Source organism: Syzygium oleosum, unplaced genomic scaffold (genome assembly GCF_021117445.2).
Source record: "Syzygium oleosum isolate NSW1041296 unplaced genomic scaffold, Sole_v2.1 Sole_v2.19, whole genome shotgun sequence".
Lineage (NCBI taxonomy): Eukaryota > Viridiplantae > Streptophyta > Magnoliopsida > Myrtales > Myrtaceae > Syzygium > Syzygium oleosum.
Window position 1 is genome coordinate 3,729,634 of NW_026607503.1, and position 26,977 is coordinate 3,756,610.

A 26,977-nucleotide genomic window follows, 5' to 3' on the forward strand; every position below is an offset into this window, starting at 1 on the left:
TTTTGGATATAAAAGGCGCAAAGTAGAGTTGAAAAATGAATGCCGCGCGGATCCCGAGTTCGACTTTCCAAGAGGCTAAGATGAAAAGCAAAAACAAGTCTTACCTTCAATTTGGAGGACGCTAAGAGTCAGATCCATTCTTCGATACGAAATGGTGTTTCCGTTTGACTTTTCCTCACCAAACACTGCCGCGGTCCTCACCATGAAATATTCTAAAGTAAAGAAAAACTCTTATCCCAAATTTTGCGGACACTTACATCATTAACTGCCATCCGCAGCTGCGTAGCACAGAAACTTCCGCGCTCCCTCTTCTTCTTCTTCTTTTATGTATCTCTGCAACTTGAAAATTACTCATTTTCTGTTCCAATCATAACGTGGCCATTGACCGCCATCGCTTTCGTTTCATACTGTGCCAATGCCGACCCGCTTCCAAAATCCATATGGTATGGATATATATGGACCATCCTCCCTGCGCTTATAGCACAAACCACCCGAACTCTTTCGCTTCTACAGAAGGAAATTTATATTCCTAATTCTGAAATCTCTCTCCGTCGTCACCTTCTTCGCTTTCAGTTCATTCCCCACTAACCCTAAAAAGGAGGGGAGGAAAAGAAAGCCTCCGAATTTTCTCGGCGATTCTTGATCTCATCAATTCTTTTTCTGGGAAAAGTCTTGTCGTTCCCCGGATTCCTACTGATATAGAACCGGGTCAAATGATCCTTTCTTTCTGTTTCTTTGGTTTAGTGTATTAGTTCGAACTCTCTTTTTCTGGGTTCGATTGTATTTTGCAGTTCAATCCGTTCGTCATTCTTTCTGCTCCAGAGATTTTGTATTTTCGATTTTAAAGATGAGAAGCGAAGGAGCTTTTTACTATTCATCGGACAACAACAATAATTCGGATACGGACAGCACCGGCAGCGACGGCCGTGCAGCCTTCAGTGGGCCGCTCGGATCAACCCTTCACAGCTCCAAGCGATCCTCGAGAAAGAGCGCGAGGTTCAACATCCCTCTTGAGACAGCGGGGCTCCGAAGCGGGAGCGACGCCTCGAAAGCCGAGGACGATGACGGCGAGCCATATGTCGAGATCACCCTCGACATACGGGACGATGGCGTTGCCGTCCACAGCGTGCAGACCGCTGGCGGGGCAACCGACCTCGAGGACCCCGAGCTGGCGCTACTCGCGAGGAGGACGTTCGAGACCCGGAGGTCGTCGTCATTTGGGTCGTCAGTCCTCCGGAGTGCCTCGTCCCGTTTCCGGCAGGTCTCGCAGGAGCTGAAGCGCATCACCTCGCTCTCGCGGCGGCCAACGACACCAGCAAGGCGCTTCGACCGGACGAGGTCGGCGGCGGCAACCGCGCTCAAGGGCCTCAAGTTCATCACCGCCAAGACGGGCGGCGCCGCTGCCGGGGGCGGGGCACCCGGGTGGCTATCAGTCGAGAAGCGATTCGACCAGTTGACCGCTTCGTCGGCCGGCCTCCTGCATAATTCCCAGTTCTGTGAATGCATAGGTAAATTAAAAAACCTGAAAAAGTACTCCCATTTCTTTTGTTATTGCACTATAATTTAGTAGTTCTTTACAACTCAATAATGTCCGTTTCGTGTGTTAATAATTGCAATTAGGAATGAACAAAGAGTCAAAGGACTTTGCGAACGAGCTGTTTCGGGCGCTTGCACAGAGGCGCAACATAGATGGCGACACCATCAACAAGGATCAGCTCAGGGAGTTTTGGGAACAGATCAGCGACGAGAGCTTCGACTCGAGGCTACAAACTTTCTTCGACATGTAAGCAAGCAGTGCTTCATACTAGTGTTGATACTAATTTTTCGTTTTCGTGTAGGTATTGAACAAGTTAATATTATTGTAAAACAAAATGATTATTAAAACGAAATGACTGTTCTGTGTGATTCAACGTTAGGGTGGACAAAGATGCCGATGGGAGAATCACCGAGGAAGAAGTCAGAGAGGTATACATACAATGCCACCTAAAACTAAGATCTGGTCAGAGGAGCCTGATGAATTACTGTGATTATTAATATTAATATTGTTATTATTATTATTTTCTGTGAGTCTATTTATAAATAGAAGTTGCTCGGACGTGGAATTGTTCAATTCAATTGAAAGAAAATAAATCCTTTTTTTTTTTTGTGTAGATCATCAGCCTCAGCGCATCAGCGAATAAGCTATCAAATATCCAGAAACAAGCTCAGGAATATGCAGCTCTCATCATGGAGGAGTTGGACCCGGAGAATAAGGGATACATCATGGTACATATCATTAAACACTTCCGTTGATTTAAGACATCGTTAATTAGTGAATAATTTATTTACATCACATGTAATTTGGACAAGTGCTACGAACATTTAACGTGGTCATTATTAGCAATAAAGTAGAATCACTTATCGAAATGAACTTTTTCACTAGGATTTTTCACTAGGCACGTATGAAATAGCCATCCATATGTAACACGTTCTTGATTTGCCCTATGCAGGTTTACAACCTGGAAACACTGCTCTTGCAAGCTCCGAATCAGTCCGTGAGGGTCGGAGACAGCAAAGTCCTGAGCCAGCTTTTGAGCCAGAAGCTCAAACCGACCATCGACGATAGCCCGCTCCACCGATGGGGCGAGAGGGCCAAGTACTTCCTGATGGACAACTGGAAGAGGCTGTGGGTGATGGTGCTATGGATCGCGATCATGTCGGGCCTCTTCACCTACAAGTTCATCCAATACCGGAACAGGGCGGCCTTCGGCGTGATGGGCTACTGCGTCTGCGTCGCGAAGGGTGGCGCCGAGACGGTCAAGTTCAACATGGCACTCATCCTGTTGCCCGTCTGTCGAAACACCATCACGTGGCTCAGGAACAAGACCCGGTTGGGTGCTGCGGTCCCCTTCGACGACAACCTTAACTTTCACAAGGTAATGCGTCCATTATTTTAATTACAGAGATTATTACTAATCTAATGATGAAATGAGAGACTCCACATAAGAATACTTATACAATTAAGCATTGGAAAAAATTGTGGGAATTATCTACTATTGTATACTATGACAAAAATACGTGTCAAGATGATATACACAATCATTTTGCTTGCAATTCATACTCACATTTGGCTAATTGTAAATTATTGTATCTCGCTAACTTCATGGACTTTTGTTGCTCGAAATAATCTTGATTCAGAGATCTCGATAAACACCTCGATCTTATAACATATTCCTAACGTATGTACAATCGCAGGTGATCGCGGCAGGGATAGCTGTCGGGGTTGGCTTGCACGCAATCTCTCACTTGACGTGTGACTTCCCGAGGATCCTGCATGCGAGCCCCGAGGTGTACGCGCCCATGAAGCCCTACTTCGGCGAGGAGCAGCCCCCGAACTACTGGTGGTTTGTGAAGGGAGTGGAGGGCGTGACGGGGATCATCATGGTGCTCCTGATGGCAATCGCCTTCACGTTGGCCATGCCTTGGTTCAGGCGGAACAAGATCGACGTGCCCGGGCCCTTGAAGAAGCTCACGGGCTTCAACGCCTTCTGGTACTCGCACCACCTCTTCGTCGTGGTCTACACGCTGCTCGTCGTCCATGGGATCAAGCTCTACCTCGTCCACAAATGGTACAAGAAAACGGTAACCTTCCTTACCCTCCTTCCAATTGTTACAAGTTTAGTCACAGTTGTTACTTCCAATAATGTTATTCTCTATTTAATTACTATTTCTTCAATTATGATCGCAGACATGGATGTACTTGGCAGTGCCGGTGACCCTCTATGCATGTGAAAGGTTGATCCGGGCTTTCAGGTCCAGTATCAAGCCGGTCAAGATTCTCAAGGTATTTTAATACAAACCCTAAACCAAACGGCCATAGTTTAATCTGCAGATTTCTACTCATCATCATCTGGTGCAAATAATTAACCAGTAATCTATTCATCAACCAATTAAGATGTCATATATGTTAATATAAAAAACTTGATGGGCAATGCAGGTGGCGGTTTATCCAGGGAATGTACTGGCACTGCACATGTCGAAGCCCCATGGCTTCAAGTACAGAAGTGGGCAGTACATGTTCGTGAACTGCTCAGCTGTTTCTCCCTTTGAATGGTAGCTCTCTCTCTCTCTCTCTCTCTTTCTGTCATGACATTTGTGATGATACATGATGTTGATGCACATGTAAACCTATGGAAAGTTCGAGCATTAGTATCTAAATGAGAGAATAACTGGTGTTTGATCATGAGCAGGCACCCATTCTCGATCACTTCTTCACCGGGAGATGACTACCTCAGCGTTCACATTCGGACATTGGGAGATTGGACAAGGCAACTGAAAACCGTGTTCTCGGAGGTTGGTTTAATGATTGATTAATCACCACTCGTGGGATTATGGTTCTAAGGGTTTCTGGGAGCTAATTAATTACATTTTATGGATTGGTAGGTGTGCCAACCTCCACCCGTTGGGAAGAGCGGATTGCTGAGAGCTGATTGCGTTCCAGGAGGAAGCATCCCCTGGTAAGACTTTTAGCTAGGTTGCACTAAGTTTAAAGGAAAAAGAAACTTTTAAATCTTGAAATAATCAGTCGGTTTCCCGAGATATATGGCAATCATAGGGTGAGAAAAATGTCCAAAAGGTGTAATGATGAAGATGATTTCAATCTTTTGATTTACCTTGTGCTTTTATAGTGGATCTGTTTAGTTAACACTCGAGCGCGCCTGATTTAATAGTTCGCATTGATTATGCTTATATATAATTAAAAGAACGTTTCTTAGTTAATTGATGTCAATTTAGTGGACAGAGAAATCAAACTTTTCAGTTCTTGCCGGATACTAAAGATGGGAGTTAAGATTTATAAAAGTCGAGCCTCCAAACAATAAGAAAAGGGATCAAACGAGAGTCGGTAGTGATTGATCTAGGGAATTGCTTAAAGAAATGATGTACCAAGTCCGTGATAGATTTAAAAAACATAGTACAAGACCGGAAGAATGAGACCCTACAGTCTTGTTTGGTTTTATCTTATTTTTCTTTATGGTGTCATCAATCATTGTTGAAGGAAAAGATGGTGCATTCAATTTAAAAACTATATGATTGAATAATTTGTTGATCCATGATTGCTTTTTTTTCCTAATTTGTTCAGCTTCCCAAAGATATTGATAGACGGTCCATATGGAGCACCCGCACAAGACTACCAAAAGTATGAGGTGGTGCTACTGGTGGGGCTAGGGATTGGGGCCACGCCCATGGTGAGCATCGTGAAGGACATCATCAACAACATCAAAATCAAAGAAAATGAGCAAGACCACTTCAATTCGTTGGAAAGTGGTAGACCCATCTCGCCACTAACCCCGGATGATGACAACAGCAACAGCAACCACACCAATCACGGTCACAAGGTGGGTCACAAGGGGGGCAACCACAGCAGAGGAGGGTTCAGGACCAGGAAGGCCTACTTCTATTGGGTGACCCGGGAGCAGGGCTCGTTCGAGTGGTTCAAGGGGATCATGGACGAGGTGGCCGGGATGGACGAGCGGCGGGTCATCGAGCTCCACAACTACTGCACCAGCGTGTACGAGGAGGGCGACGCCCGGTCAGCCCTCATCGCGATGCTCCAGAACCTGAACCACGCGAAGCATGGCGTCGACGTCGTGTCTGGGACCCGAGTCAAGTCCCACTTCGCCAAGCCCAACTGGCGCCAGGTCTACAAGAAGATCGCGCTGCAACACCCGGAGACAAGAGTTGGTGGGTTCCCACTTAACCTAATCCACGCCTGCCATGTCTTTTAGTGACGCTGTTTGATTTGGACAATTTCTCACATTATTTGTACTACGATGAACAATTTTGCAGGAGTCTTCTATTGTGGGGCACCAGCGTTGACAAAGGACTTGAGGCACTTGGCTCTGGATTTCTCTCACAAGACCTCCACCAAGTTCGACTTCCATAAGGAGAACTTTTGAAGAAGCTTGAACAGCTAGAAGCAAAAAGATGTGGCATGGGATAAAAAATGTATAAATAAAGCCGAAGGTGAATATTATATCGGTTAGTTATAGTCAATTTATTCGTAACGATGAGTAGAGAACCGGTACTAATTTGGGATTAATTCCATCCCTGCTTGGGATTTGAATGATGTGCCCTCATATTAGATTTAAGCTGACCCAAACCTAATTGCAAATATAGAGTTAGATATAGGGAGTTATTTCATTGTGTAACACTGATCAGAGATGTATACCTCAAATTTATAATATCATTTGTTAATCGCATCACCCTGGAATTGATAGGTGGTGATGTTCCGCATTTCGAGGACTTTTCGTTCATTCTTCTTCTCAGTTTTCTATATAGACATCAATGAGTTACCTTGAAAATAATACCCTTGATTATCATCCGCTGATGGGACATATTTTGGAACAATATGATTTCTCGAAAAGCTCTTCTGGATCACAACTTTACCGTTAATGAAGAATTTAAAATTGTCATAAACCATCTCATCAAAAGGCAATATCTAGTCTCGGACTTGGTTCTTTGTTCAAGTTCATAGTAACACGAAAGCGATACATTGCAGAATGGTCCATACCCAGTTCATCCTTCGGAACAACGGGCGCCAAACCCCCAAAGCAATAAATTTAGGTTTGGTTTGAACTAAATTGTTCTCCTCATCAATTCCTACTTCTAGATCTTTTTCACCCACCACATCAAGTGAATCTTGTACCAAATGAAGGGGCATTATCTTTTAACGCTCTTCCGGATCGCTCAGAAGTCACTTTGTTAATTGAATATTTTTCTTTCTTCTATCGGCACGACACGAAAATATCTCAGTGGATCCATTTAGTCTTTTTTTTTTTCGATTAATCTAATGACACGAGGAAAGCAAGAAGCATCAACCCTAGATTTGGTTTTGAAAACACTAAGTCTAAACATAGGAAAGTTGATGAACATGTTCTTTCATTGGTACCAGAAAGATAGATTTTCTCTTGTAGTGGGAAATCCATTATAACACGCCACTAACACGGGATGATTACACTTAATTCAAAGGCGTAATGGATGGCTTTTTCGGACATCAAGCCTGTTAATCATTGAATTTTGGGAGCTCTTAATCCTTTTATTTTTGTTTTATTTAAATTGGTTTTAAACTTTTCACCAACTATATTTTTGACGTGCACATTGGTATTGGGGGAACTGTGCTAATTGATAAGACTGAATTATCACATGCCACCAGTTGTTCACTATCGTTAGTGCGATGCTGAGGGGGACCGGATCCCTTTTAGCTATTCAAGAATCATGAGTACGATTGGACATCTTTCCGAGCCTCAATCGAGTGAATTGGAAGAACCTGAGTCAAAGATCGATCTTTGATTTTTTTTCTTTCTCTTGGTCAAAAAAAAAAATTCGTTGATTTTCCTCGAGTCGAGACCCCCAATCCTAGTCTGATCCCGACGGTGAGAGCTATTGGAAAATTGGTAAATAAGTCATCACGATCAACAATGATCAATATCTATAGGGTCGATATCGAAGAGTTTTTAGATCCTTTCAAAATATCACGAATTGATAATTCTATATATATATATGGAGGAGATTATTGTTGCTACCTTAGTATCCCGGAGAAAGTATCTTATGCATCTATTTTACATATCGTTGACAGGTGGGTATGGGGAGTCCAACCAAGATTTCTTTATTAATTTTTCCTCAAAATTTAAACCCAAAAGTAAATTTCCTCGATGACAAGAGTTCACTTAATCTATACTACTATACAAAGAGAGTAGTCGAATTTGGTACCACACCTTAGAAATACACCACGACTTTGTGAATTATCTAACAGCATACCGCGTGCTTCTCCATCTCAACGTAGAACACATTTTCACATTGGGAAATTGCCGAAAGGAAAGAAAGAAAAGTAGAATTGACATGAGTCAAAGAGCAGATCTGGACTTTTGGAAAGTAAGGCGTACGCGACATCATCATCTCTTGGTCACGGGCGACGTCTCACACCAGCAACCTTCGAATCCTCCAATGCCTAAGTGCTCACCTAACGCGCACCACCGGCTTCGCTCCCTACTAATGCTTTGAAAATGACTCCACGACGTGTTAATGTTAGGAAGGAATGCTTCAACGTTGACAGATTCAAACGATTGTTGAAAAACATGGACCGTGTGCTCCTTCTTGCCCACAGTATCCGCTGCATGTTTTGGTAGTAGCTGGTTGTCTCGAGCACTCGTACTTTTTTCCCTTGGTTTTCTTTTCTGGCGTGAAGCTTTAATTGCATGTTAGTTTCAAGAGACCAAGTCTTTCACGATGAAATGAAATTATAGGTAGGACTATCGGAGAAGGGTGGCTCTTGGCCGGTAGGACAAACTTTTTGTCTATTGAATCCTGCAGATTTCGAGAATTAAGTTTGGATGAATCGGTGATCGAGAGTTTGGACTCTAGAGAAGGGCGAACATCGCATCGATCCATCGAATTATAAGTCATTGGTGAATCTTAAGAGTTGCCCGATGTTCAGAACGCGGTTGAACGAGAAGCTACCTTGTGCTGGACTTGTAATCAAGATACATATGTTTGACAAGTGGGAATGACCATTTCAACATTGAATTTGCCCACTTCGAGTAGTTGATACAATAGAAGTCGTAACAAGGCATTCGTAATCAAAGGTTAAAAAATGGTCGACGATCGGAGTAAAACTAAATATAGAGTCAAAGTACGCGACAATTCAGGGACGTGCATGAGGAGGAATTCGCGAAACTCACATCTCCGAGTCAACCCCGGCGGAGAGAATTGTACTCCCCGTCTTGCAGTCCAAAAAATGGCTTGCTCGCGAGCTGAGGGATTTTGAAGGAAGCAACCATAAAGTCTGGATCAAAGAATCCCAAGAAACAAAATACAAGAATTACCTCCTCTTACTACAAGATTGAGAATGCTGTAGTGCAGGACTAAGAGAGGAACGGAATGAAACTTCCATGTACCACTCTCGTCAAATTTCAATTCGAAATTCGAGCACACTAAAGTTCATCCTAACTAATGAGTAACCCATATGGTAACAAAAATCTCGTGACCAACCTCGGCCGAGCTATGCTGAGTTCATCTCGTTGCATCTGCAGCTAAAATAAAATGCTGCTGTTACTGTTGCAGAGAAGCCCAAAACAAAGGCCTATTTGGATAGGTGGATATGGCTCAGCTCATTAAGTGAATCTCTCAACATATAAAAGGCCTCATGCTCACTTCTTAGCGTGAAACCAATCTGGACCGTGCAAACTGCCACAAATTGGAACTACTAATGAGCTGCAGAAAGCAGGGACTCGGAATCAACATTAATAGAAGGCAAAGTACAAGTGTGAATCAACGCAGTCCTGATCACTTCTAAAGAGATAGTTTTGATGCTTTGTGCCATTCGATGAGCTACCATGTTATTAGGCAGTCTGAAATATACTCCCTCCCTCTCCGATAAGCTTCAGACCAAGTGACGTCACCAGTTATGTGAGAGATGCGTCTAGTATTATTTGGGCGCAAGAGAAATGACCTTCTGAGTATCTGACTATTCATTCTAACGGCCAGGTTTTAAACAGATGTAGGTCAAAACATTCTTGCAAACTTGTGTTAGGGACGGGAAACAATCAAGAGTTAATGCAGAAAGTGTGACAAGAGTAGCTCATTCACCTGTGTGCCAATGCTGGAATTACTATGAACATGCATGTAATTTTCATGAGATCGTCCGCTTTCTGAGATCTTTTCCTCCTTAATACGTTCGACACTGGATAGATGCTAGATGCTAATGGGAACTGATAAGTAATGACATGACTGGTCCTCTTTCTTTTAGCCAAATACTATGGATGATCATTGCAACGGAAAGGCGCAGCTTTTTGAGGAAATCAAGAATAAAAAAGAGAGAAAAAAGCAGAAGAAACAGTGAGTCTATGGAAGCCAAAGCCTCTGCAGACTTCAAATTCAGCATCTGAACTAAAGTCCAAAAAGAAGGAACCAGTCAAGTAGGTTACCAATAAAACTCGGGCTCTAGAGAACCAAAGTTACACAATCTACCATATAAGTAAGAGCAGAGGCCTAAAGCTTTCCCTGCATAATTTGTTAAATGCTATGACTTATGCCTGCAACAAACTTCCAAAGCTTCAACATGTCAGTCAATAATGCATGAAAGAGCCCCCTCTGGATGATAAGAACACATATCCAGAATGGCAAACATCTTCTAAACCGAGAGAATTGTGAGAAATGTAAACTGCAGAGGCTTTCTAGATTTATCACCGTCTTCTCTTGACGTCCTTACTCTCTTTTCTGCTGCTTGAAATGTGGGCTGAATCAGTTGTAATACCATGATTATCAGTACCCTTATTAACAGAAGATTCATCCACCATCATAGCAGCGGAATAACTTTTGATCCTGAAGGATATAAGAATGCTCGATAAAATCCCAAGCATGGGAAACAAGAATGACCAGACCCTAGATTTGTTAGTTCCAGAAGCTGTGGCCACGGCAGCACCAGCAAGGCTGCCGATGGATATATTCTGTAGGATCATTGGCACACAGCCAATGACTGTGGGAAGGAGGAAATCCAATACAAACCCAACATTGGTAGCCGCCAGGGCATAGTTTATTATGTATGATGGTATGGGTGAGAACCGAGCAAGAAGAACAAACTTCCAACCATCTCGTTCAACTCCCCTAGAAAGCAGATGAAAGTATCTGTTGCTTTGAGCCCATTCCATTGCTGAATTTGAACTCCTAAAAACTAGCCTGAGGAAACCAAAATGTTATAATGACTCTCGTGAATGAAGGAAACCTAAATCATATTGGAGAAATGTAGAAAGAGGCATAGCATAAAGAAAATTTCAGGGGCACATATGATAGGTCAGCTTAGATAGATTCTAAATGCAGTAATGGAGACAATTAAAAGCAGTATGACGAAAAGATAGTTGAACTAAAGCATGAATCGTAGTTACTTTGGTGAGTTGTTAAATTTAGAACAAAAAAGGTGTTGGTTGTTGAAGTGCCAACAGGGATGTATAGAAGTTACTTTCATAAGTTGTGCAACGACAGTTATTGTAACCTTGGGAGAGTTGAGTATTTCAAAAAAGTATGTTGGACTTAATGGAGTACCCTAGAAGCGTTGGAACGTAACCAAGCTTTCAATAAAATCTCAAGGATCCAAAAAATGCCAAAAAATTACTTCTGGTTCTATATACACTGTTAGATGTTGTCTAAAAATTGATATGGTTGACGGAGATATTTTTTGATTATCTAAAGCTTGCTTCTAGAGGTAGAGGAGGGCCAAAAAAACCCCCAGAAAATTCATTAGAGTACCTTGCATATGTCCAGGCTATAAAAAGCAAATACAAGTATAATGAGTGTCACTTTTCTTTTCTTTTCTTTGCTTTTCTGTTTTGGCCAATGAAGTTACCACTCTAATGAGGACATTGGGTGATATAGGAGTTTCTTATAGTAATATGCCTGCATCAAAGTTATGCTTTAACAATAAAGACAAACAACTTTACTGCCCACGATCAAGGCATCATTCTCCAGGTACGCTTTCTTCTGATGAGATTGTTTTGCATAATGAAACAAAGCAAAAGTATATCAATTGAAGTAGAGAAACTTGGAAGTTAAAGGCTTCTGCTGAGTACATAAACAGTGGAGGGAGAAGAAAGAACTATTTTAAGCTCAAGCATAGTGACAAGTCTGTAAATCCGGAGGCACTAAAGGGAAAAATCAAAGTTAGATAAGATAAGCATGACATTGACAACTGCATCAGATTTCTTGTTCAATTAGAGAATGTCACTAAAGCTCAAGGAAAACGTTCTACAGGACTTCCACAAAACTAGCTACAGTAATAGGGAAGGTATAGTAATACTATGAATAACCCAATATCGAATATCAGCAAAAGAAAGTTCTCCTGTGCTTAGCATACTACAAGGTTGATGCCTCCTTAGTTATATATCAATGGAAAGAAGGCCAACTATGGGACATTCTTTGGGGAGATCTGTATCTGAAGCAATGCACCCTAAACCCATGTCTAAACCTGGGAACCCTGAAATACATGATGCAGTGGATCTAATTGCATAGATCAAAACTCTTACTCTGTTTATTTTTAACATTTGATATCTTCATATGGTGCTGACTACTAATATAAGAATCAAACTACATTTGGATCCTCACATAACCTCTCACATATTGGCACATTGGGTGCTTGGCCAGTCAGGCCAGAATTAGGCAAGAGTACTCTGATATTGACATACAGCTGACAAGGCGTTCAGCATCCATATATAAACATATGAGTATTCCAATAAAAACAAAAAAAACATATTTGAAACATGTGTGAAATGGTTTTTCATAGGCACAACATAACTATCACCATCTTTGGGAAATTCCTCAGGCTTCTTAGATAAGAAAAGAGGTATCTCTTCTTAAGTTTATGCTATCATATCATATCTCCCACATTTTCATTAGGTTGGAATAGAAAGATAAAATTATTCATCAAAATTAAAATTGATTGCTAATAGAGTCCAAATTATCCCCATGAAAAGAAGAACGAATCTACCCTTTTACCAATGGCAACTATGGTCATGACAAGACCAAACTATGATATGGAAATTGAGATTCTACGGCCTGATGAATTGGGAGAAGACTAAATAACACATAGGAACCTAAAAAACACGCAAAAGAGTACAATAACGCGAAATGTGATGCGAATTAGTTAGGCGGGAACTCCCTGTTGCACTCATTATTCCTCGAAAAAGGTTAATTTAACGCAATAAAATCATCTCATCTCTGAAAACACGATCACAATCACAAAGTTACCATCCTCATATTATGGTTTAGCAAAAAGAAAACCTTTCATCACATTAACCCATCCAGAAAGAAAGCACAGCCACAATGGAGCTTGGGGAAACTAGCAAGATGCAAATTCATACAAAAACCCAAGTACCAAATGTTACCCACCCACACAGTAACCAGTACGAACTCCATTATAAGACGGCAATCTAAATAAGAGAACCGTACCTGCCGATCCCAAACGAGAGCGAAGCGCCGAGCAACTTGGCGGCGAACACACAGAGGACGGCAGTGGAGAACCCAAAGAGGAGAGAAGCCCCGGCCTCGAAGAAGATGGCGTAAGGGAGGCAGAGGGCGAGAGTGAGGGTGTGAACCCCGACGTACGCGGGGATCGCCCACACGCCCAGCCGGTCGGACCATTCCTCGAACACCCTGAGCGCACTCTCCTTGTCCCACCCGTATCGCTTGTTCGCTTCCCTCATCGCGCCCAGCACCCCCAAGAGCACGGCGATCTTCCACCACTTGCCGCCTCCCATGGTCCCTCCCGGAGCAGCCCCTCCTCCTCCTTCCCGATCGCCGGAAATTCCGCAAAACCCGAGACGGCGGCCGGGGGCGGCGTCACTTCCCGTTCGAATTGGGCAAGGGGGGAGGAAGTTGGAAGAGGAAGGGGAATTCGTGAGTCGCCGGCGACTGTGTCCGGCGTCGAGTCCTCGGTGCGACGAGGTTTATGCCGTGAATCGCAAAGGAGGCGGCGAATGTTCTGCGATCGGAACGCGAAGGTCCAGTTGGCTCCCCTCGAATGTTTTGTTTCGTTTGTTTATTGGACAAGGGATGATGACACCAAAGAGTTCCGAATTTTGGCTAAACGTATAACGCAGTCTTTAAAATTTTTAATTTATTTAATATAATTTCTGAACTTTAGCTTAATACTCAATAAGATCCATGAACTTTTAATTTTGTTCAATGTAATTCCTAGACTTTTGGTGCACTTTTGACGTAGTCCATAAACTATATGAAAATGTTCAATATAATCCATAAATTAATATAATGACTACGTTGAATATTTTCATATACTTTTGGACTAAATTGAACATGTACCAAAAATTCAGGGATCACATTGCACATCGGGTTAAAATTCAATGGCTAAATTGAACAAATTAAAAGTTCAAGGATCAAATTGAACATTTGACCAAAATTCATAAGCTTTTTGTGTCATTTTCCTTTGGGCAATAAGAAAAGTCTAAGCTCCCATGGGAGCTGTTTTGAGCAGTAAGATTACAACAGAAAAAATTTGGACCGTTTAAAAAAAAAAGGCATAACAGCTTAATTGCTAATTTGGGTTACTGGTAAGAACTTACCGCCATTTAAGGAAAATTACTGACTCTGGAAATCACGAAGTACAAGGACGATTATTTATGATAGTTTCTCCTATTTACAAATTTTTTTTTTTACGATTATCAAGACGATTTATTAAGAACAGGATAAATGAAACTTACAAATAAGTTTGTGTTGTTCACGACTATTCGTGATAATTAAAAGTGCAATCAAGTTTACCACATCTTAAGGTAAATTACAATTGTTGAAGGTCAATTACTAAGCACATAAACAAAAAGTTACGATTTGTTGAGGGAAATTACATGGTTAATAGATAATTACTAGGTAATAGCGTCCTATGTTATGAAGTATACAGGAAAGTTACGACTTATGAGACGTAGACTTTGCTCCATAAAACTGAAAAGTAAGTGTTAAAAAGTTGAACACTCCATTTTGAGTTTTCATATTATTAAATGTTAAAAAAAATGAAAAATTGGTTATTGATGAGTGGTTAATTTCTTACCAACCATGAAAGTCTGATCTTTATTGGTAGGTTTTAACAAGGAAAAATTTCTATATATAGCATTAAATTTAGCTCTTTCTTTACTAGATTAAGTGAAATTTTAATCCGATTGACTCTCATCAAACAATCTTATCTCATTGGGAGCTTTTTTTTTTATATAACTTTCATGCTTTAGTTACAACCCTAAGAAGGAGTCATGCGAGTTTTTACAAGAGAATCGATAAATTCGTCATGATCGTAGCAGCTTTTAAGAAGACGTCTCATCCAACTTTGAGTGCTGCAACTTTAAAACATGTATTATCAACAACGCGAGTTAAAAAAATTTTACAACACGGTTACAGTGTAATATAGTAACGTCATAGTCTTAGCTGTGTCGAATGCATTCGACACTCAATTGGATTATCAAAGTGAAGAATGAGGAGAGGGATAGGTCGCTCTTCGAACATCTCGTGTGATCCTCCATGAAGTTTGATGGGCTCTTGACCCATTCGATGTAAAAGCCCAGCAAAGGTAACCGTTTGGGCCATATTCCGAATTGGCAAGGCCTCTTTCACCAGCTGCATTTCTCGAGGACCCCGCACGACGGCCCGGCGATCTCGGAGGGAGACTCGGGATCGGATCGCGGGTCTGAAAAATCCGGGTCCTCTAATTCGAAGCCGATCTCGCCGGAGAATTCATTCCACTGCGAACCCTGCGCGCATGGCCGCCTCGGGATGATATTCGGTACCATGTAGTCATTGCAGGATAGAACAAGACATCTTCGCCTTAAGCTAGCGAACAACAGCTCCGAGTTCGTAGGTTCAATTCCCGGTCCAGTGAAAAATAGCCCCCTTCAATTTCCTCTGTGCAATTCGATCTTCAGTTAACTTTGGTATCTAGATTCTTCGACTTCGATCTCAACCCCAGCGACTCCCCGTAGAAACCTCTAAATCCGATCGTCTTATGGTTGTTTGAAGGATGGGTCAATTTGCTTCACCTAAGGGTGGTCGGTTCCCATGTTGGGCCGATCCAGTTTAGGGTTTGCAATTTCATTTTCTTTACTCTTAAAAAGAAAAGGAAAAATAAAAAAATAAAACATATTAGCCCTATCCAGTCCGGGTGGTTCGGTTCTGCATCTAGAATCGAGAACCGAACCGATAATTCTCGATTCCACATTTTGGAACTGGGAACTGCCTAGAACCAACCAGATGGGTCCGATTCCCGTGCACACCCCTAGCTTCACCTTCCCATCGTCCGAACTAGATTGCTTAGGCTCAACAGCACGGAGCGTCGAAAAAGTCGGGTCGCGCACAATCTTCGGATTAGCCGAGTCAAAAGAATCGCAAAAAAAAAAAAAACAGCACGTGAGCTTCTGTCCTAATCCGAGCAACTGTTCCAAGTTAGAAACTTCACGAGTCCCAAGGATGCTCAGGAGGTGTGGACAGATTCTCAACAAATGGGGCTTAGGATTCGGAGCAACACCTAACGTTACCAGACCATACCATACCATCGACAAGCAAAACACGTTCAAAAGATGAACAGGTTCGATCCCCTACAACAAAAGTCAGCAATTCGGGCACTAGTCAAGACCAGAATTTGTCCTCCTTGTCTTCCCCCTCAATTCCTTACCCCCACCCCCCCGCTTCCGAAGATCCGCGCACGTGCGTCCCCGAGTCAAAAGATTAGGCTATCGACCATGCAAAAAATTATTCCCAGCGTGGGGTCCTCCAGCGACAACGGGCGGTCGTTGGTTGGTCTTGGGAAAACGCAAAAAGCTGTCGGTTTCGGTGCCGTCGCCGTCGCCGTCGCGGTCGTCGTCGTCGTCGTCGTCGTCGTACTCGCTTGGATAGATCAATTTGGCCACTTGAAAGTTAGCCCCCGGGTCGTCACCAAGACGCCTATTTTGACGTGGTTCGTGCAGTTTCCATGCCAGCTCCGAGACCACACCGGCCAACGAACAATGACTTAAAGTCTTAAACTATGCTGTACTTATCAAGGCTCTAGAAGGGTGGGCACCCTTCCCTTTCCTTTGATGCTTAGGGTTTGTTATGTGGATGGATTTGATAGGCATATTCGTCGCACTTTTCTTCCTTGTTTGGTTTGGGGAATCGAAGTTTCTATTTTGGAGCCCGGAATCGGCGCGTCCGATCGCATTTGAGCGACTGCCGAGAAGCAAGGTGCGTAGGTGAGTGTGCGGAGCGGGAGACATGACGAAGAGGAGATAGGGGGCGCCGAGATTCGAACTCTTGATCCGGGACATGGTGTGCCTGCGAAGCCTCCGAATGCGCTCCCCCGCTTCTGGAGACGGTCTTTTCCTCCGTGCCTTGTTTGGACGCGATAGCTCCTGAAGGAGGTCGAGATTCGAACTCTTTAGCCGGACATGGTATGCCTGCGAGGCCTTCGATCGCGCTCCCGGTTCTAGAGACGTCTTTTCCTCGGAGCAAATTGCTCCATGATTACGATTCGAAACCCGTCCTTTGCGTCGAGCCCGAGACTTGTTCGGACACAACGGCTCCCAAAGGGCATCGTCTCGGGAACATGATGCTTTCGGGTTATTACAGAGCCAAAAGGCCAGAGAATGTGCTAGGAAATAGCCCACCCATACCCTAATTTCCCGGGCACGTTATCGAGTTCGATTTATTTCTGTCGAGCTACTCCCGAGTTAGGTATTGCGAATTCTTACTCGCCATAATCTCTGCCTAAACGACACCCTTTGACGTTAGCGAGGACCAATCCATCTAATCGATCGAGATATACAACCTACACCTTTGAATTTATATCAATTCCAGAATCGGATCCTCCTAACATAACCAAACCGATAGATTAAACTTTACAATAACCACAAAAAATTCCTCAAAATCCTTCATTTTTATTTATTTTTTATCTTTGAAAGGGTTGGAGCAACATCACCGCTCCTTCATGGTCCCCCAATTTCCATCACTGACACTATGGTCACAAAATCGCACCATAATTACCACATCGCCCTTTACTTCATAATAAATTAATGTCTCCTAATATCATGCCCCAAAAAAGTTTATTATAAAATTATAAAATCGGGTCAAACTTGCAAGCGCCGGTGCCTTTCTTGGAACTGTCAGCGACTCTACCACGAAGTATAACCTACATAGGCTTGGTCACGAAATTCATTTTATTTTATTAATACCCAAGAGATTAAAATAAACAAGCAATGTATTCCTCGAAATTACAATAAATGCAAAATATTATTTTTTTCTTAAAAAAAATTTCTCGATGGGTCTTTCATGGGTCAACCGGTCGCAGACGCAAATCCCAGTCGCACGCTATCTTTAAAACCCTTTGGAGTTTGGAGGAGGAGGAGGAGTAGCTTATAAGGAAGGCATCGTTTTCTGCGGTCTCGATGTTGAGTGGGGCGGTTGGAAAAGGGGAAGCCCCCAAAAAATAATTGGGAGTTTATCTAAATCCATTTTATTTAAATCCATCACATACATTTAAATTTCACTTATATAATAAAAATGGGAAAAAATCACCAAAAATCCCGAACTTTGCCATCTGTGAAACATTTACCCCGAATTTTTTTTTGTGACATCAAAAACCCCAAACTATTCTATTTGTGACACATTTAGCCCAGTGTATTTAGTCCATGGGCATTTTCGTCTTTTTTGCTTTTTCTTTTTTTTTCCTTTCCGGCGAGGGCTGCCCTCGCCGGATCCGGCGAGGGGGTCCCTCGCCGGCGTCGGGCTGCCCTCGCCGGCGTCGGGCTGCCCTCGCCGGCGTCGGGCGAGGTCGACCCTCGCCGGCGTCCGGCGAGGGTCGCCCTCGGGGCGAGCGAGGGCCGCCTCGCCCGACTCGGGCGGCCCTCGCTCGCCCAAGCGAGGCGACCCTCGCCCGACGCCGGCGAGGGGGCCCTCGCCGGATCCGGGAGGGCCGTCCTTGCTCGATGCCGGCGAGGGCCCCCCTCGCCGGATCCAGCGAGGGCAGCCCTCGCCCAACGCCGGCGAGGGCCCCCTCGCCGAAAAGGAAAAAAGAAAGAGAAAAAAACGAAAAAAAGATGAAAATGCCAATGGACTAAATACATTGGGGTAAATGTGTCACAAATAGGATACTTTGGGGTTTTTGGTGTCACAGAAAAAAGTTCGGGGTAAATGTGTCACAGACGGTAAAGTTTGGGGTTTTTGGTGGTTTTTTCCCAACAAAAATTTGTCTCTCATATTTACGACAAAAATTGATTCTATCCGGTACCCGTCGCATTATCCATTTAAACACGTATAAACTATAATTCATTTTCGAATGGATCTCGTTCTTAAATTCACTTGACCTATCTGGATCGATGTTTACTTCTTGCTCAACCTAAATCTTAAAAATCACAAGTTTTGACTTTTTTTTTTATTTTAGATTCAAAACTGTTGAAACTTCCACAACGCTCAAATGTTGGTACATGTCATTTTTTCTTATTTTTTTTGGAACCTAAATATTATTTTAAATTTCGATAGAAGAGCAAAAGGGATAAAAAAAATGCTTTATTCAAATTTTTGAAGTATAAACAAACAGGTCCTCGATGTGCTTCTTCAAATTTTAAATCGAGAGATTATACCATCGAATTATATATCGTAGATGGCGCATAATTCATCCACCGATACTTTTAGCTAAACCAAAATGAACTTTTTTTCCGGATTGAGAAATATTTGCGACTTATATTAAAATTCATCTTTTGCGATCGATTTCAAGTGGCGGTAGTAGAATCGATAGGATTGCCCCATGTCGCATTCAATGAAGTGTGTTAATTTAATCAAACCCTTCTTGTTCGGTCAGCTTAAGCAATGCACCGGAATCGATCGAAGAGGGCAGGACGGAATCTCCCTGCTTTTTTATCCATGTAAAATTAGAATTGATGAGGAATAAAGTTTTCGAAAGAAGAGAAACCTGGGGACCAGTGAAGAAATAATATTTTCAATTTATATATGCGGTCCGACATTGAGCTCGACCTTATTAAGAATGGTCTGAAAATACAATCTTTGGGAATTGTAGGCAGCTTGTCACCCATTTCATATAGACCAAAGGAAGAAATATTCCTTTGTCTTGATGCTATTTTCATGTGTACATGCCAATCCCCCACGAACACATTTTCATCGATTATTATTCTAACTTAATAAGTGAACATCATATGAGAAAAATGTAATATATGTATTGAGAAGTGCACTCAATTTGCATTCGATTACTCGACAATCGTGTCCGGAAGACTTGCTAAGAAATCCTTATTTTAATGATCTCCGTAGCAAAAAGGGTGAACGGCCGAGCCTTGACCTTGCGCTGTTTTTTTGACGGGGTGTTTGAATTTCTAGTTTGCTACAAAGTTTTTGAACTTGTGGAATCCTTTCGATCGATTCAAGTCTCCCGACGGTCGAAAAAAAATAACAAACTAAAGATCGACATGTCGGTCAGTGTCGAGGAGAAATTTGACGTTGAGATGATGAGTGTCGTTATGGAATGAAAAGCTATCGAAAATTTGCTCCAATGTATCACGAGGAGTTGTATTTGCAGTTTGGTCAGCATAAATTGTCCATGGCGACATTAATTTGTTAAAATCCTATAAGCTCAAGGACTTGATTGTATGATTCATAACTCGAGGAGCTATGTTGGAAAATTCGTGTGAGTATGCTAAATGTGCAATTTTTATATTTTCAAACGATATAAGTAAAAATTATGTCCCGTGTATCATTTTAGCCGGTGACTCACCTCGTTCTTTAATTGGTTAATACCGAGAGCAAATGATTGTGCATTTAGTCAGCAACTTTGAGCTCGAGTTGTAAACCATTATGCACTCAATATAGTTAGAGGCCGCTTGGTTACGGTTTTTTTTTTTTTTGGTTGAAAAAAATTGTTTTTTTAAAGTAACTAAACTTTTATGTTAGATGTTATTTTGAATCGAGAGTAGGTTTTGAATGTTGTAAAGAAATAGATGTGTTACTTTTGTTAGTTCTAGCTAATCGATATAGTGCATATAATATGTCAATTAGTTTCAGATACTAATTAGTATCCCCAACGAAGTCACCTTAAAAGATCAGCAAAAATTGCAAAAAGTAAAGAAGAAATTGACCAATATAGAAACATACTAAATAAAATAGTGTACCTACTGACCAAAAAAGCAGTGTACCTAAATTACCAACTAAAATAGCGTAAAAAAAAATGGAACCTAATACAACTCAATTATCCCCGATAAGTATTTTCAAGAACTTTTTGTAAAATTCAGACTCTCTGAGTTTGTGATCCCCGTTCTTTCTTTCCACAAAACTCGACCATTATTATCTCAATATAAAATGCATGGACAATCTCTTTCTCTAAGTAAGCAACCTAAGAGTTAGCGAGGAAATCATCATCCATCTTGTTGTGAAGTCTTGAAGTCTTGTCTTTATACTTATAATGCAATATGAGCCGAATCGATCTATTATCAGAGCGACGAAATTTCGGCATAGTGGATCTTACGGATTGATAAGACAAATCGGAAATTATCAAAAACTCCTGTAACTCAATATCGCGGCAAATATTAAGCCGACAAATTGCCCTAATTGATGGGTCAAAAATGCACTTTCTCTTGTTTAGCAAAAGGTTCCCGAGTAAAAATACATATATTTTTTCAACAAAGAAAAAAGAAATGTTGTCGGCACTAAAGGAAAGAAAAGCATTTCCGATACACTTGAGCTTTACGTTTTTGTTCCCCCTTCATTCAAGACAAGAACGTACGAATAGCGAAGCTCTACGCTTCGCTTCGCTTCCCACGTTTTTCCTCTCATCTCGAGCCAATCCACGCTCCGTCAAACAAGCTGACCGCACGGACGGATGCTTCTCAAGCTCGACTGGCGAAACGAACGTGCTGGATGATGCATGGCCCACCCACCCCCCCGCCATCATCTCCATCTGCAGCAGACGTTTTGCAGCAGCAGACGACGACGACCACCACCACCAGCACCACCAGCTTCAAGAATCTCTGCACAGAAGGGAGAGAGAGAAAGAGAAGAGGGAAAGAAGAGAGAGAGGGGGAGAGGGAGAGAGTCTCTCCGAGTTCTCGTATGTATCACATGGCGGAATTTGCAAACACACATGGACTGACAGGTAAGAGTCGTAAAGGCGGGATCAGATTCAAAACAAGAAAAGGATATGGTGGTGGTGTTGGCCTCGTTTGGCGTCCGGGTGGGGTAGGGGAAAAACAAAAACGGAAAAGAGAAAGGGGGTGGGCGAAAAAGGATGAATCCCAGTCAAACCAAGTTGTCAGACTTTCAAACCCCAACCAAACCAAGGGAAATCAATCCCATGATAATAATGATAATAATAATAACAGTGATATAATGCAAAGTAGCATGCACCAGGAAAAGCTTTACCCGGGTCTCACGCCTCTCTCTCCCTCTCTCTTCCTCGCTAAAAACAAAGCTATTGCTCTCCCCCTCTCTCTGTCTCTCTTCTTTATAGAGCCATCTTCTTCATGCAACAGTCGCACACTCACTCTTTCTGTCTCTCAGATTGAGCCTTTGTTCGTATAAAGCCATCCCCCATCTCCCATCTCCAGCTCATTTTAAACTCCTACCCAACACCCTCTCTCTCTCTCTCTCTCTCTCTCTCTCTCTCTCTCTCTCTCTCTCTCTCTCTCTTTCTCTCTCTCTGTGCAAAGTGAAACCCAGAAAAGAAACTTTTGTACTATACCATTCTTTAGTTTGCAGTCAAAGATGTTTTAGCCAAAAAAAAGTGTGCAGTCAAAGATCAAAGCCATACAACATCATCTGTTCAGCTGTATGTTTTGGACCCGTCTTCTTCTTTTTGTTCTCCGCTTATGAACTGAGAGCATCGGAAGGATACGATACAAAAAGATGGGCATCTATAAGTTCTTGAACCTCCAGATGATCCCCTGGTGCTTCCATCTGATGGGCAACCACATCTCCTGCGTCCAGCTCCAGCCTGAGCCCTCTCCGCCGCCGCCCTCCTCCGCCGACGACGGCACCGTCAAGCTCATCCACTCCGATGGCCTCGTCAAGACCTACCACCGGCCGATCCGGGCGTCCGAGCTCATGGCCCAGTTCCCCAAGCACCTCGTCTGCCGCTCCGACTCGTTCTACATCGGCCAGAAGATCCCGGCCCTGTCCGAGCACGACCTCCTCCAGCTCGGCCACAAGTACTTCCTCTTGCCCCAGCAGTTCTTTCAGTCCGTCCTCACCTTCGTCACCATCGCCTCCTTTGTGTCGTCGCAAAAGCCGCAGGACCCGAGCACGCTTCCGCGGGACGGCAATAGCTCTCGGAACGCGTTCCTGAGAAAAGCTGCCGGATGCCAGCCCTTCGACATCCAGAGGACGCCCTCCGGGTGCCTCCGGATATGCGTGTCCGACGAGTTCATATCGCAGCTGATGGAGGAGGGAGGGCGAGGCGAAAAGGAAGCAAGTAGCGAGGGCAGCAGCGGCGACGGCGAGCAGAAGCCCGTCGGGAGAGTGTGCACGACGCCCCAGCTGGAGCGGGATTACTCGCAGCTGGTGGGGTCGTCGAGGCGGTGGGAGCCGAAGCTCGAGACGATTAGGGAGAGCGACAAGAAGAGCAGGTCTTCCTCTTCCTTCGGGATGAAGAGGAGGAAGAAGCAGCCACCGCCGCCATCCAAAGTTTCAGCGCAGAATCACAAGATCCAGAAATCGTCGGAGAGTCACGTCCATGCTGCCGTGGCGGTGGCGGCGACGACGACGGCAACCTCGACGAAACCTTCTTACCGAGCTAGGATCAAAATTAGATCAAGAAAATGATGTTAGCTAGGATTAATCATCTGTTTTCCTTTTTCCCCCGTTTCATTTTTCGCCACTTTCTAGATTTTGGGTTTCGATTAGAGACTGGAAGAAAAAAAACAGACGTCCTTTGTAGATCCTTGTTCATAGACATTTTACATGAATACAAATAAGAACATGCAATCCATACGTGTTGGATTGGGTCTCCCTAGCTTTAAACCTAGTTGCAGTTCAGTTTTTCAGATGATGATAATGATTCGTTTTCTGGGTTTTCGCGAGTTTAACCTGAAGGAGGTCAAGGCTAGCTAGATCTGGTCTTGAGTTCAACGTCATCCATAGAATAATGATAGCGAGAACATTATACTATACATCTTCGAGCGGATTAATGACTCGGGACCATTTTTATGATCAAGAAACCTGGGTTTTAGTGAAGACGACTTCAATTTAATATCGACAATGAGCCTGATGCTACCAATCTGAAGATGTTTAGATCCGGTTAAAATTGCACTCTTCGATTGCGGGTTCAGACTTAAAACTCATTTAAAACATCATATGATAAGAATGATACGGTCCGAAGTGCGAGATGTACAAAACAAACATAAATTCTCGCCCGGTCACAGCATTTCCCATTCTACCTGTAATATGCTATTATACAAAGACAACAAGCTGATGATCTCTCCGGTCAAGACCCGATTGGCGGTCAACATGAATCCGCGCCAGATCATATGGCGTAGATCGGAATATAATACACTCCTCCGAATCTGTAGATCTGTAATGAATATATATCTATATTCAAAACCTCATGCCCTAATTGGAAGCCAAAAGGAGTTAAAGAAGAAGATGTATGCACAGTGCGTGCATGACCAGCTTCGCAACGACGTGGACGGGGATCGCCAAATCATGCACCGATAATCACCTCGCAAATTGGGTCACGTTGATTGGAACAGAGAACGGTGGAGTCCAAGGAGGACACAATGGATGGGATGAGGAGCCGTGCGAGGTGATGGCGAATCTTGGGTTTGCTTTGCTCTTTCTTCAATCTAAGTTTCGGGGACGATGTGCTCATTTTCTTCTTCTTATTTTCTTCGTCTTCTTCTTCCAAGTTTGGGTCACAAACGGACAAAGTAATGGTCAAAGAGAGCGTCCGCCCTTCACAGCTAGGAGTGGACTGGCGCGTGCGTGCGTGCGTGCATCTCAGCTCTTACTAAGTTGTATTTATTCATTTCTCTTTTTTTGTCCGGTGATGTCGGAATTAGATATCGCGCATTTCGATAGACGCATCTTCCCGACCACCCTCGAAGGTGTACTCCTCCACATCGGTCCGGTGCATTCAAGATTTATATTTCCAGATGGCTTCCTGCGAGACTCGAATTCGAGACCACGAATTAAAGAGCAAACCCTCTCGCCGTCCTAAGCTAATGGCGTATGACTAAAAACATATAGACCGGCTTTATCTCTACGGGATCCAAATCGCTCTCTTGTACGAACATCAGATAGTGGTCCATGTACAAATTACCATACATGTCCTTCGAGTTCCCATTGAATGGAACGCGTTATAATTCGAGGTACGAGAAGGGTCTCGTAGTCGCATTCGAATCGGTCGCATAGTTTGAAGGTTTGGATGGATACTAAAACGGTACTGGGCAAAAGGCGAAAAATCGAACATGAAGTTAAGATGGAGAAATGATTAAGTGACGGTGCTTAATCTACCGTGAGATTAACAACATGTTTCACATCATAAAAAATAAATAATAAATAATTATAAAATATTGTGCGGTCCACTTCTAACAAAAAAAAAAATTATTATTACTTTCACAGTGATAAAGACCGTTAGGCTAGCAAAGCCCCGGACGGACGAGCTGTGGGACTCACGAGCAAAAAAAAGCACACGTGTGGGAGCGAGTCGCGTGCGGAATGACACGGGATGTACAGACATCAAATCGAAAAGCACAGTTGGCGGTCAAAAGCTGAAAGTCGCTTGTCGTTGTTGGGGGTGGGCTACTACTGGCTTGTTGGTTTGGACATTTGCCAGCCTTTTTTATTTTTATTTTTTTATTTCCCCTTTTTTCTTTTTCTCTTTTTCTTTTTGCCCTCGTTGGCAATAAAGGCGAGCATCGTATAATTTTTTGGCCGAGTGACAAAGATCACACGGCACCGTTTGGCTCAAATAAATGGATCGTCATCACTCGAATTGAACGAGAGGTTTTCTCGAGCACCGGGGCGGTCCCGGAGCCGAGTGAACCGGGCAGCCGCTTCGTGCCGTGCCGGTGGCTGTGTGTGGCCAACGTATGGTGCAAGCGTTGGTGGCTTGGGATTGTCTCGAATTCATTGTCGCCGATCATGTTCAGACGGTTAGATATGTAGTAAATTTCCATATGCATTTAATCAAGAGGACAAAAACCGCGATAGGCAAGCTGAGGTTCAGGGGATAATTTTCTGGGCTTTGCTCGAATAGATCGGATCCGGCTTGTTCTAGGTTAGCTCGTAGTTCCGACCTTAATTAAAGGCGTTCTTGCCTCGAACGAAATTGAGTTGATCTTGGTCTAGGATGGTCAGGCCGAATCTCAAATTTTTCCCCGAAAATATCTTCATTAGTATACGATGTGTTGATCATTACGTATTATGAGTCAAACACGCAATTTACACGGCAAAAGTACACCACAAGTGCCATAACTTGTGTACGGCGATCACTTTGGTCTGTAAGCTTTTCGGATCGGCTTTGGTGCGAGTCGGAGGAAAAGAGATCACTTTGGTGCCAATTTGGCCGGAAATCCGACGTGGCATTTTTATTCATTTTTACGCCGACGTGGCTCGCGGGAGGCTGAGTCAGCGTGTACAGTCAGCATTTTTTATTTTAAATAATTTTTTTTAGCGTGTACGGTCAGCATTTTTAATATTTTTTTCTTTTTTTTCTTTCCTTTTTCTTTTCTTTTCTTTATTTTCTTTTCTCCCCTCGCCGGCCGGCCACCGGCGAAGCCCGGGAAGGGCCGGGCGAGGCGGCCTTGCCCATGGCCGGCGAGGGCGGCCGACCCTCGCCGGCGACAGGCGAGGCCGCCCGCCGGCGTCGGGCGAGGGTCGCCCACGCCCGACGCCGGCGAGGGTCGCCCTCGCCGGATCGCGCCGGCGAGGGTCGCCTCTCCCGGATCCGGCGAGGGCGACCCTCGCCCGGGCCGGCCTCGCCTGTCGCCGGTGAGGGTCGGCCGCCCTCGCCGGCCATGGGCAAGGCCGCCCTCGCCCAGCCCTTCCCGGGCTTCGCCGGTGGCCGGCCGGCCACCGGCAACCGGCCGGCGAGGGGAGAAAAGAAAAAAAAGAAAAGAAAAGAAAAAGGAAAGAAAAAAAAAAAGAAAAAAATATTTAAAATTAAAAATGCTGACTGTACATGCTAAAAAAATTATTTAAAATAAAAAATGCTGACTGTACACGCTGACTCAGCCTCCGGCGAGCCACGTCGGCGTAAAAAATGAATAAAAAATGCCACGTCGGATTTCCGGCCAAATTGGCACCAAAGTGATCTCTTTTCCTCCGACTTGGCACCAAAGTGATCCAAAAAAAAGTTATGGCACCAAAGTGATCGCCGTACACAAGTTATGGCACTTGTGGTGTACTTTTGCCCAATTTACACTATACCTAGTATAAGCTATTTGACAGCTAAAAAACGTGCGATTGACGGGCCTAACTCTTGATC

The 26,977-nt window shown here is 43.5% G+C and overlaps 3 protein-coding genes across 3 annotated transcripts; 2 read left to right on the forward strand and 1 right to left on the reverse strand.

The window, feature by feature from the left end:
- The first annotated feature begins 257 nt into the window (after positions 1 to 257).
- On the forward strand, positions 258 to 6,273 carry LOC115674069 (respiratory burst oxidase homolog protein D). Its single transcript, XM_030596397.2, has 12 exons — positions 258 to 1,508; positions 1,621 to 1,783; positions 1,917 to 1,965; positions 2,152 to 2,265; positions 2,490 to 2,915; positions 3,235 to 3,621; positions 3,728 to 3,823; positions 3,977 to 4,092; positions 4,230 to 4,332; positions 4,423 to 4,496; positions 5,120 to 5,721; positions 5,827 to 6,273. Exons 1-12 carry the CDS (start codon positions 848 to 850, stop codon positions 5,934 to 5,936), a joined length of 2,901 nt encoding a protein of 966 aa, XP_030452257.1. The 5' UTR covers positions 258 to 847; the 3' UTR covers positions 5,937 to 6,273.
- Positions 6,274 to 9,920: 3,647 nt separating this feature from the next.
- On the reverse strand, positions 9,921 to 13,555 carry LOC115674061 (uncharacterized). Its single transcript, XM_030596383.2, has 2 exons — positions 12,976 to 13,555; positions 9,921 to 10,713 (listed from the first exon to the last, which is right to left on the reverse strand). The coding sequence occupies exons 1-2, from the start codon at positions 13,281 to 13,283 to the stop codon at positions 10,221 to 10,223; spliced, it is 801 nt and encodes a 266-aa protein (XP_030452243.1). The 5' UTR covers positions 13,284 to 13,555; the 3' UTR covers positions 9,921 to 10,220.
- Positions 13,556 to 22,398: 8,843 nt separating this feature from the next.
- Positions 22,399 to 23,313, forward strand: LOC115673935 (uncharacterized). Its single transcript, XM_030596202.1, has one exon. The coding sequence runs from the start codon at positions 22,399 to 22,401 to the stop codon at positions 23,311 to 23,313; it is 915 nt and encodes a 304-aa protein (XP_030452062.1).
- The last annotated feature ends 3,664 nt before the right edge of the window (positions 23,314 to 26,977 follow it).

Excerpts from the sequence above, each read along its gene's own strand:
- LOC115673935 (XM_030596202.1), top strand. The coding sequence starts at position 22,399 with ATGGGCATCTATAAGTTCTTGAACCTCCAGATGATCCCCTGGTGCTTC.
- LOC115674061 (XM_030596383.2), bottom strand. The coding sequence starts at position 13,283 with ATGGGAGGCGGCAAGTGGTGGAAGATCGCCGTGCTCTTGGGGGTGCTG. Across the intron at positions 10,714-12,975 it reads CTCTCGTTTGGGATCGGCAG|GCTAGTTTTTAGGAGTTCAA; the intron begins GTACGGTTCTCT and ends TGGTTTCCTCAG.
- LOC115674069 (XM_030596397.2), top strand. The coding sequence starts at position 848 with ATGAGAAGCGAAGGAGCTTTTTACTATTCATCGGACAACAACAATAAT. Across the intron at positions 4,093-4,229 it reads GCTGTTTCTCCCTTTGAATG|GCACCCATTCTCGATCACTT; the intron begins GTAGCTCTCTCT and ends GATCATGAGCAG. Across the intron at positions 4,497-5,119 it reads CCAGGAGGAAGCATCCCCTG|CTTCCCAAAGATATTGATAG; the intron begins GTAAGACTTTTA and ends TAATTTGTTCAG.